Source organism: Salmo salar, chromosome 13 (genome assembly GCF_965601325.2).
Source record: "Salmo salar chromosome 13, fSalSal1, whole genome shotgun sequence".
Lineage (NCBI taxonomy): Eukaryota > Metazoa > Chordata > Actinopteri > Salmoniformes > Salmonidae > Salmo > Salmo salar.
In genome coordinates, this window is record NC_138303.1 from 59,911,871 (window position 1) to 59,924,236 (window position 12,366).

At 40.4% G+C, this 12,366-nt stretch overlaps 1 protein-coding gene across 4 annotated transcripts in view; it reads right to left on the minus strand.

The window, feature by feature from the left end:
* Positions 1 to 12,064, minus strand: part of gabrg2 (gamma-aminobutyric acid type A receptor subunit gamma2) — a 73,088-nt gene extending 61,024 nt beyond the window's left edge. For 2 of the 4 annotated variants that reach the window (XM_014136810.3, XM_014136809.3), the window contains exons 1-3: positions 11,313 to 12,064; positions 4,653 to 4,795; positions 2,256 to 2,323 (exon numbers count right to left, since the gene is read on the minus strand). In XM_014136810.3, coding sequence (XP_013992285.1) covers positions 2,256 to 2,323; positions 4,653 to 4,795; positions 11,313 to 11,428 — 327 coding nt within the window. In that variant the 5' untranslated portion in view covers positions 11,429 to 12,064. The remainder of the gene's footprint in view (positions 1 to 2,255; positions 2,324 to 4,652; positions 4,796 to 11,312) is intronic. The other 2 variants (XM_045693401.2, XM_014136812.3) reach the window with 2 other exon arrangements.
* Positions 12,065 to 12,366: the final 302 nt, after the last annotated feature.

The window sequence follows — 12,366 nt, forward strand, 5'->3', positions numbered from 1 at the left end:
GCACTCACATGCACTCACTCACGCACTCACCCACACAGACATCCACACATCCACACACAAACACACACATATATACATGCATGTTACACACACATCACAAGTGCTGCCACCAGACTCTTATTTACTATTACTAATACCGTGCAATGTAAACCCTGATACATGTGTAAATATTGGACTATAAATGGTGTCTTCCTGTATTATACTTATGCTAAAATGTCTATTCTATTCCACTGTGCCATTTACTTTATGTTGTTAATCTTATTTTAGAAAATAAGGAAAAGCCGCACACTCTAAGAGCTCAGATGCAAAAATGTAATAACCAACGTTTCGACAGCAAAGCTGTCTTCATCAGGGTATCATCACAAACACTGGGAGATGAGTCATTTATATAGTGTCAAGAGACACACAGGTGTTTGTAATCATGGCCAAGTGTGGCCTAATATCATTGGTTAACTCAAATATATATGTAAAAAAAAATGGCATACAAAGAACATACAAAAAGACAAACAAATGGATAGCATACGATCATAGCATTTGTAGTCTAAAATGTATCTAACAAACAATTACAATGGCAAAATCACAATAATCACAAGAATGGCTTCAGATCAAAGTCTATGTTGAGACCGAAGGGAGCAAGGGTCTTTAAATTAAAGATCCAGGCAGCCTCTCGTTTTAACAATAAATTATCAAGGTCACCCCCTCTCCTCGGGAGGGTGACATGTTCGATGCCAATATAACGCAGAGACGAAATCGAATGGTTTGCTTCCAAAAAGTGGGCCGCAACTGGGTAAGTCAAGTTTTTGCACCTAATGGTGCTACGATGCTCTGAGATACGTACTTTTAATTCACGCTTTGTTTTACCCACATAATTTTTACCACAAGGACAAGTTATAAGATAAATAACTGCCTTAGTGGAACACGTAATAACACCTTTAATTGGGATAGATTTCCCTGTTTGGGGGTGTTTGAAGGATCTACATTTATAAGTGCCATTGCATTGAGCACAGCCATTACACTTGTAATTTCCATCCAGTATGGGCGCAAATAGGCGTTGTTCAGGAATATCTTGGGGTGGTAAATCAGAGTGTACCAATTGGTCTCTGAGATTTCTGCCCCGCGAGAATACGACCAGGGGAAGGTCAGAAAACACATTACCGAGATTATCATCATATTTCAGAATGTGCCATTCTTATTTTATAATTTTTTGTTGTCGTTGCATTGTTGAGAAGGAACCTGGAAGAAAGCATTCATATGACAAGACAAAAAAACTCAAAAATATCTTCGTACAGGACATTTCAACTGACGACCCACCCAAGCAGGCCTTGCTCCAAATGGACGGTCCTAAGAGCTCTGGCAGAGTGAGTAGTCCTAGTGCATACCATACTATTCTCCATTATGTTCATGCTTTGAGACACCCCTGCATCATCAGTCGACCCATAATCCTCTTCTCTTTAGAAAAGCTAGCATCCTCACCCCAACAACAGCTATGTGATTTATTGTGAACGTACCTACAGCACTGATTACATCTAAACGTACAGAGATCAACGTGGTCTTCACACATGCATGTGCATGCACACACATAGGCACGCTCACATGCAGACAAACACACAACGCACACATACACAGCCTCAAGGTGATTAACAGGAGATCAAAACCGTGACTGTCTCTTAACCCTGTGATGACAGTAAAAGAGCCACACTTGTGTTAAGACTTTCTGTGGCTTGGTGCTCGCTGATGATGGAGATGAGAGATTGTTGTGCTGAATTACAATGAAATACGAACCTCAGCAGGGATTTCAGTTAAAGTACAGGCTCTTCAAGCCATACCCATCCTGCCCTATTTTTACAGCTCAGCTTAAGGCCTGTACTCCGTCTACAAATAGCAACAAATAGCTTATTCCATCAAGTTAGTATGGGCTTACTCCATTTAATTCTATATGTTTATCCGACAACCATAGCCAAGTAAATGCAACAAAAGCCATGATATTACCTTGAGCAGGAATTAGGCCATATTATCTCAAGTTTGATGTATGCAATCCATGGCATGACATGAAAGCAACACAAGCACAACACGATTATGTCATTCATTACATAACGCAATTCATCAACATTACAACTTCAAATGAATCTATGATGCCAAATGTATGGAAAAAGTGCTATGATGAGACGATAAACAAAAAGAATTCACCAGCTACCGAGATAAAATATTACTGTAGCATCAGAGTGTAATTTGAGAGACGGGACTAGTATACTCACCATATTGATAGCATTTACTGGGCCGATACTGTTGACAAACATGTCCGTGTGGATCACGGTTGGTTTGACTGAAAGAAGAAAAAACAAGTGTAATGATGCACATTCGATGAACGATGGGGTATTCTGTGTTTAGGTGTTGTTGATGTCTATCTTTCTGTCTTTCTTATGTCAAGGCTATATAGCTTCTGGTGCTGTAGCAGTTAGTGTGTATGAGTGTGAAATTATGGTATGGTGTTAACTGTCCATGGTGCTGAAAATAGACTTTTCCATACCCTGAACTGAATGCTCTCTCTCTCTAAATATATATATATATATGCGTGTGTGTGTCTTTGAAAAACACCCAAAATATGGTGGCACACAAAATTAAATAAAGACATTCCACGCCACTTTTGAGAATGATAACATTAATGCGGTTATATAAACAAACTTCTACTTTCATCCTTGGAATACTCATCAAAGGTGCAATGACGTGTAAAACCTAAAGCAAAACAATAAATGAAGCAAACTATCAGTACGTCCATTTGGATGTCCGATTTCATTTTGCTCCTGGATGGCTTCATATTATATCTTGTTTATACCTGCACTCTATGAAGCACACCATTTATTTTCACCCATAACGACAATCCATACTGTGCCCTTGTGATATCATAAATCGAGTAAAGGAACATGTCTTTCCCCGTCTATCTCTCTTGTTTGCTCTATTGCTATACATAGACTGCAGCGGCATTAAAATTGAATGAGCTGCAAAATGGACTTCAAAAGAACTTTGGCACAATCTGCAATGAATCCAAATCCCAGTTTTCAGTGCTTGGAGGAGAAAAAGCACTCTTGGTTGTTGTTAGCTAATTATAACCCACTGTATCTGTGCAGTGGTGTAAAGTACTTAAAGGGATACTTTGGGATTTTGGCAAGGAAGCCCTTTATCTACTTCCCCAGAGTCAGATGAACTCAACAATTTTTATGTCTCTGTGTGCAGTTTGAAGGAAGTTGCTAACTAGCGCTAGTGAAATTACTAACTAGCGTTAGCACAATGACTGGAAGTCTATGGGTATGTGCTAGCATCCCAACTGCCTCTGATCTGGCGGACACACTAAACACACCGGCTTTGTTTGTACATTTTCCCCTGGCTATCCATAAATAAAACAAAAACAAGAAAATTGTGCCGTCTAGTTTGCTTAACATAAGGAATTTGAAATTATTTATACTTTTACTTTTGATACTAAAGTATATTTTAAACCAAATACTTTTTGACTTTTACTCAAGTAGTATTTTAATGGGTGACTTTCACTTTTACTTGAGTAATTTTTCTATTAAGGTGTCTTTACTTTTACTTAAGTATGAAAATTGGTTACTTTTTCCACCACTGTATCTGTGTAATTCTGACAGTATGGGAGAACATGACAGGGTGCAAAATCAGATCATGTTTGATGGTAAGATGGTGGCGGCTGCCTCAGTACACTCTTAGAAAAAAAGGTGCTATCTAGAACCTTTAAGGGTTCTTCGGCTGTCCCCATAGGAGCACCCTTTGAATAACCCTTTTTGTTTCCAGGTAAAACACTTTTGGGATCCATGTAGAACCCTTTCTACAGAGGGTTCTACATGGAACCCAAAAAGGTTATACCTTGAACCAAAAAGGGTTCTACATGGAACCAAAAAGGGTTCTGCTATGGGGACAGCCGAAGAAACCTTTTAGAACCCTTTTTTCTAAGAGTGTAGATATACTGCAGCTACAGATGTAGGATCTTAATCTGATCACTCTGTTGTCGCTGAGAATTTTCCTGCGCAGCAGGAAATGCAGATGAGCTTAATGATATACACACATTCACTGAACACCTGCACTAACACATGGTTACATTAACATTATTGCACTTTTCTCGTAGCCTAATTTTGGTCAGTTAGTAGCCTAACCACTGATCATGCAACATTATGGACTAAACATTCAAATCCTGTCACTGCAGAATAATTTTCCTGCGACGATATGGGTCAAATTAAGATCTTACACCCGTATATGCATTCTCTGTCTGAACATGGGAGCTGAGCCCAGCTGCCAGGGAGAGAAAGCTACTTCGCTGGCTCTATACTTGGCCCACAGCAGTGCAGTGACAGACAATGCTAATAGGCCCATGATGCATTACCAGCCAGTCCAGGTTTCACAGCTGACGCTGCCTCTGCATAACAATGCTGCATGAGTCATACTGTGGTGGGCCTATGGTCCTGTAGTCTGAATGGGCTCATTGAAATGAGATGGCTGTCTTTGACGATGCTATCAGTGATGATGGTGTCTGCTCATCCCTCATGGCTTGTGTTGACGATGTTGATGAGAATGAAGATTGGTAACGGGGAGGGCGGCCATAGCAGCAGCAGCAGCCAATCAATGTGCGTTGGTATGACACCTACCTCCTATATCTGGTCGCAGTTTGTTATCGTAGCCATCTAGTAGGCTGTTTAGGATGTTGGTGACATCGCTCTCGTACACTTTGGGAGTCAACACCCAAGTTTTGTTTGTCACTTCATCATCGTCATTTTCAGTCTGGATGGAGCTGAGGAGAGAAAAAGGGAACAGAGGAAATATGAATAAATGATTTTTCCACCAGCGCTATAAGCAGCGAGGTCAAATGAAAAGAGAGAAAATCAGCGACTTTCCACAACATCAGCACAGCAAAGACCACCACATCACGCTAGGCTACGCTTGCTATGCGTTGAGGCTCCGTTCTTACAAATGTGCACTTCCCTCTGGTTGAAATTAAAGGACAAGCCAGAAACGGGATAAAAGGGAAGAACTCCTGCTGATTGCAACTGATCTCTATGTGTTGCCCTACATGAAAGTCCTCACAAACTTACACCAGTCCTACAGCGCGGCTGGAACTGAGGATAATGGCAATGAATAGTGCCATAGTCCCCAAAAACACAGTTGTGAGAAAAGCATGGCGAGAGAACATTCCGTTACCAAAACCCTTTCATAAAACATTGAATAAATGCAAGGTACACACAGTTGACCTGTTGTTCCATTTCTGAGATTTTGTAAAGACAACCAAGTCCCCAAAAACCCAGTTAGGGGAGAAACATGGGGAGAGATAATTCCGTTACCAAAACCCTTCCACAACCCTGAAGAAATACAAGGTACAGACAGTGTTTCATTTGGGAGATTTTGTAAAAGGATTCTTTGGTTTTTCTGCACTCTTTTCAGTGCTCAAGCAGAAGGGTCAGTCTTGAGACTTGGCTCACATCTGTAAAACGTCTCAATGCATTAAGACGTCTCAACAATCCTCATAAATGTTTGTTTCACACAGCCAAGAGTCAGCTAACTGAATTGCATGCTGAATAAAATGTGTTTTGAAATGGGTCTGGGAAACTGAGGCTGGAGACAGATATATAGGCTAATAATGGTGCATTGGAGTACACCACAGATGAGCTTGATCTAGAAGTGCTAATGGCAACAAACTGCCATGGAGTGTGTGATCAGCCTAACAAACACAGATTGTGGGTTCTGGGAGGTTGTTACTGCCAATGGCACAATACGATGGAATATGAAGGATTTCCATTGTATCAGAACTCACAGCTCCAGAGCTCACCCCAACTCAGTAACCATGGCATCTGAGGGATATATAATAAACAACCTTGAGAACAGCCAGCCACCGGAAGCCCTTTGAGCAGAGAGAGGCTTTTGAGCTTTGAATTTTTTTTTCTTCCATGGTGCAAAAACAAAAGACACACATCACATATCTCTCTAATGGCTTTTTCATGCACTTAGGTATGGTGCAGGATATCGTGTTTTGACTACCAGTCTTCCTGAGGCAGCATTAAGTGCTCAATATTCCTATGTGGCGGCACCACCCTCACATTAAAACTTCATAGACGGATTCAGGACAGCTTGGATCTTTTTGGGCCATCTTGGACACTGTAAATGGATCTGATTTGAATCATAGAACTAGAATGTACATTGAAATAGAATGAACATTTTAGATCTGTGGTTTTAATCTACTACAGAGTTGAGCCAATAGCATTCAGGTGCTGTTACTCGGTTATAACAGAACTCTGTACTGTCAATGGAAATCCTCCAGAAGTGGCTGGATGAAAGAGAAATCTGTGCATGTACCTCAGACAGATCTGAAGTATCAGTGGTTCATTTGGTAAAGGGAGGCCCATAAATATGTCCAAGCTAGAGTGTGATGCTGGAGTGCACTGGAGTGCACTAATGTTATTGTAGCTACCTCTATTGAGAAGGGCCTAGCTAACCACAAGAGGACTGTTTCCTACTGTATACTCAAATGTTTAAATTGTCCTTTACAGTGGTTGCATCATGTGAAAACTGTTATCAGATGAAAAGAGAACTCAAACGTCAGCATGTGAAGCACGGTCTTCATGAAACCATTTAGGATGTATTTGAAAATGCAGGTTACGTGAGTACTGTTAAATATGCTGTCTGATTAAATGTTTATCAAAACCAAGAATTCATCAAATACCAATATACATTTAAGACACCCAAATCAGTGACTAAACCATCATTTCAAATGTTACAAAAAAGGCTGTGATAATTTTGATGTGTACTTAAAATGGTCTCTTGAGCATAATATTATTATGTGGAAAAATCCCTGCTTCCCTGTTGATAGTATGTCACGTTTCCGTAAGCTATCATTTCCCTGTGTTTGCGATTGTGGCTAATGCTGGCACGGCCCTCCGAACTCTCTTCCCATGCAGCCAACCACACACAAGACACTAGGCAATCACTAGTCACCATTCTTACAATCATTACACCTAATGAAGACTCATTATGCTAGCTAGCACAATCTTAATGAAATACAATAACACAGACTGCCTTAATGGAGGTCCTCACACCAGTTTGCGTGTTATTGCTATAGTGAAGGTACTAGGATATCCCTGGTGGAACAATATGAAAATGCCTATGTTTGTTCATTTCATGGAAAGTGAGATTGCAGTTTCGCAGAGATTTTGTCAAATGGCTTCCCTCCCGGTGCCCTGTCCTGAGGACACAGAGCTATTAGTGACAGATCAACTGACCTGTGGTGGCCTGCCCTGATTATCTCACCTCTTGCAGCAGCGATATTCGTGAACTCAGATGATCCTAACTAAATGGAATCAGACAGATTAGAAACATGAGGATTTCTTTTCCAACAATACATTTTTTTTAAAGAGATGTTCTCAATGAGACTAACCTGGACAAATAAAGGTTAAATAACTAAATAAACAATGATGAAATAAAACTTAGGGCAGATTAGGCCAATTTGAGAGGCACAAGACTCTTGGTTTAATTTGTATCAACAGTTCAGATAAGAAAAAAAGGAACGGCAGGCCTACACACAGGTTTGTGAGGGAACTAGCTAGCAGAAGATGGTAAATCCAAGTCAAAATCCAATAACACACTGAAGCTCAGTCCCTGCAGGATTTCTCAGGGATTTTTTTGTGAAATTTGCAGGCAAAAATGTTTGATTTAGCTGTAGCGATTCGGACATTTTGCATGGAAATATGCAATGGTTTTGTCCAATTTGTCGCGAAAATGCACTGATGAAGGAAAACGTTTGCTGACGAGTCGCTTGATTGAACCATGTTTTGCGGTAAATGTGCGGATTGGTCGAAATTGCAAGCCTTATTTTTGTACTGCGGTGATGGGTCAGTTTTATGCAATAATATTGTGAGTAACTGATTTTTTTTATGCGGAAATAGTGCGGCGATTGGTCAAATTTGCAAGCCCTACCATAATATGCAGGGAATTTTGCAACAAAAAAAGTGATCGCAGAATCCTGGAAGGACTGAAAGCTGATTGGTTAAAACAGAACAGCTCAACTGAAAGATGGGACTACGTAGGCCTTCTGTAATTCTCTACACATTAAGTGTCATGCAGGTGTGAATTTAAGGAAGTAGGTTATATGTATAAATACTGTGAAAAAGTATCATCCTCAGTTTACCCACTACAGTAGGCTTATACCCTGTGCCCTTTGAAAATAAACTTGCTTTTTAGGATTAAGAATAGGCCCAGCGGCCCATATTCAGAGTGTCTTTCAGGATAATTGTAAAACACTACCCACAGGCTAACACAGCAGTGACCATCCTGAGATACCTCACAGTCAGCGGTACCTTATGCACCAGGAAAATGAAGTGTCCAATGCAAAAGTATATATAAATCCCTGTGGTCCTACTTCAGGATTATTGTAATACTGACTGGAAGGTCCTGGCTACATGTGTTATCAGTTCAACACTGAGACCCAAATCACAGTCGTATCCCAGAATCTAAAACTGTCCTCACATTTCCCCCATGGGTATCTGAGACGACAAACTCTGAGTCACGGCGGAGAAGTAAAGTCCCCTCAGGTTTTACCAATACATTACATTAAATTACTTCACATTACATTACCTATATATTACATGACATTACATTCTTCACATAGAAATGCTTTCAACCAGGGAGAGAGAAGCTTCATCTCTTCATATCTTGTGAACAATTGTAAAAATGTGTTCTCAAAATAATGCAGAAATACCCAAAGCACATAAATAGATGTGCATGGCCAAACCTACAGGCCTTTCTATCTCCAATTCCTTCCATCAAGGAAAACAGAACGAGCCAGCCACTTCATTCATTGAAGTTTTGCCCAGTAGAGACACGAGACACCTGTAGGTCATTGTAACATAGACATTCTGAGGGATCACACTATAGATGCAGTTCGTCTGACATATAAGTTGTGTAATAGCAACAGATGCTATGATCAGGGCCAGTTTAACCCAATGGGCAACATGGGCTCCAACCCAGGGCATTGCTTCTGGCATGCAATACAGTGATTTACTTGATTTAAGCCCTTGGTTCTTATAAGCCGTTGACAAATGTACTCCATATGCCATACTGTAGTTGTGTATTGTTGTCATCTTTGACAAAAGGCTATTCAACCTGTCCAACATACATCCAACATTGTTGACTATGTCAAGTGAGATGAAAGAGAGTATACAGCGAGAGGACACATCGAGAGGAGCAAATTAACAATAGATATTTTGACAGTAGCGCCATGCTGAGTTTTGCTGTACTGGAGCTCTGACTTGACCATCTAGTTAGTACATGGTGTGGGTACAGTGTGTTTGCCTGAAATGGTTGCATAATGTACCAAACACGACACATTTATTTGATAAGGCACACCAATGAGATACAGCTTAATACACCTATTGTTTTCTATGCTTCTGGCCTAGGGCCCACCTTAATCCAGCACTGTCAGGGCATGGCTTAATAATCATATTGTGATAATCCACTCAACACAGATTACCTGACCTGTGATGATCTATTGACCTTTTGAAATCAGAGACATCACAACAGAAAATGCCTGGGTGGGGTGGGGTCCAAGGGAGGGCCACTAGGCTACAGGTAGTCTCTCATTGTGACACTACTTTGTACTGGCAAAGCCTTGGAACTTCCTGGGCTTACAGATACTTCCTGGGGATTACATCAGAGGGCACGTGTTTCCCCTGGGTGCCGGTGCTACCAACAGTGAACTATGGGTGGTCGTTGGAGCATGGCCCAGTATACTGTAAACCAAATAGTTGGAGTGGAAGTTTGTTATTGTTATGAGTATCTTATTGTATGAGTATGTTATTGTTATGAGTATCTTATTGTTATGAATATCTTATTGTTACTAACAGTGGTTTCATAGGTCATACTCATACTCAGTATTGAAATTCAAATAGCTAGTAAGGAAATTGTAGTAACAACTTTACCCTTCAAATAAATGTGTCAAAATAAAATCCCTATGTCTTTTGTAGGGACAGGCCAAACCTTACGTTGTACCTAGCCTTGACAGCCTATACAGTGTTGCTCTTTCACAGGTGCCTGTGTATGTATCATGTAAGTATTCTTCCTAGAATATACTAACTAGAATGCACATTTACAGTGTCTTTCTTTGATAAACATGAGCTGCAATCAAGGTGTTCATTACATTTCATGCATCTAATTAACATGCTCATGTGATCTGTGATATGATATAACCAAAGGTCCCAGATGCATATGCAAATCCTACTGTACATTTCGGAATTCTTAACCACAGAATCCTATTCAATTAGGGTCGAATCACGTTAAAGGCTGAAATATGTGTGAATACAATTGCGCACACAGTGCAGACATTTTAATCTAGGCCAGAGAGCTCCATGGTCACATTTTCCACGATGGTGATTGAATGAACACTGATCTATCACCCTCCATTTCTCACCCTCAAGGAGCACACAAGACAGAAGCGATGTGAGCCCTTAAACCATCTGCTTCCTTCTCAAGTGTTCACATTTTCTTGGTGCAATGGCTGCCTTTTCGTGACAAGTCAACTGAGAATTTTCTTTCCACAGATTCAGGAGTTAGCAGTGAATCAGTATAATATTCTCAAACGTTAAGACATCGGGATGGTTTGTAGTCACAGTCCATCACCTTAAAAACATTCTGGGAATGGTGGTGCTTTGGAACTTGGAACATAAGGAACATACATCAATAGACTATACCCTCACCAGGTCTTCACATATGCAATTAGGTTATACAGTACATGCAAAAAGTCGCTTACATTTGCAATGGTTCAATGTATAGATATGGTATGCTATTTTATACATATTTGTTCTTGTTCATGGCAATGGCTTGAAATATTATTCAGATCTGAATAGCTTTGCCCAGTAGCCTACAGAACCGTGATTATATTCCTTCTACAACGAATACACCCGTGAAAATAATGGACATCCTGCAGAATCTCCCCAAAAACGGCTCTATTGGAATCACGTTAAACATTACAGTGAATGACCTGGCAGGGCCAACACTACCTAACCAACCTGTTAACATATCATTGCAATGTGCGAAAACAATGGTTGACATGTAGCCTAACTAAACGAGTTCTGGTTCTGTAACAAGCCCCCTGTAATAAGCGACAGTGTTTGATCGTGTATGAGAGAAAGCATAAGACGAAGATTCGAGAGAACATAACATATTGAAATAACTGGGCTGGGCTCTCATTCTAGTAAGGGAGGAACAAAAACATATTCGCCCGGCCATACATGTCTCTGGTGACTGCATTTTAATAAAAGCCTTACCTTGTAGGAAGATTAGCGAATAAAAACACCCAGAGAAATAGCTTCACAGGGAAGGAAGCATTCGCCATCGCTGTCGAGCATTTAGATGCTACATTTGTAGGAGCCATTATCACCATCTTCTTTTCCTCTTTATTGCAGATGGACGGGTCCCCTTATTTACTGTCTATCCTCACTGTGATACATTACGCAAATAGCATAAGCGGCTCGCGTTAGCATTCGGTTCGGGAAAATGTAGACCTGCTGCAGTGTTGAGGAAAACGGTCACAAAACTGATTGAATCGAAGCAAGCTTGACCGATCATACGAAATAATAGTAAAAACTACATAAATACAACGGTTCCGGAATAGCCTAATATCCCAATTCTGAGAAATATATTGGATCGTCAGTCTGAATGCAGATTAACTCTGGGGTCAAAGAGGAACGGATGCACGTTGCTGCACCACAGATCAACACATGCGTGGTTTCATCGCGCGGAAGCAGATATGTGGAGAGATGAACATAAAACCTTAGCTTGCTACTGTCCTTAAAAAATGCACCCTAAATTGTTTTGGGTGTTATTTTGCTAGACCATTAATGCCGCATAAAATGTTGAGAGAGAGTTGGTTTGGCAGGTTTGAGCGTGCGACAGACGTGTATTCAATTGGGTGCTACTAAATAGATCCAGCAAACAGCTGATATGGTGGTAAGAAGTATCCTATAGCTAAATCTTTCACATCGTAAACAATGGAAACAATATGTATTTCACTGAGCTGAATATGTAATCTAGGCTATAGCCTACGCGACTAGTTGCCACCATGCGCAGATCCCTTACGGTTTTGCTTTCAGCACCCCGGACAGCTCCCCCCCAGGTTTCCGCCTGGGATTGCAAACCTATTATCAAGAATTACGTTACGATGGTTGTGATATGAAGATTTTTTTTAAAATGAATCTTCAAAATGGAAGCTAGAATATGACACTTTTTTTTTTTTTGCAAATGGGTAGATTTCCATAGGAAAGAAAATATATGACACGTTTTAGTTGTCAAGGTGCTTGATGTAGGTTACGCTCTTAGAAA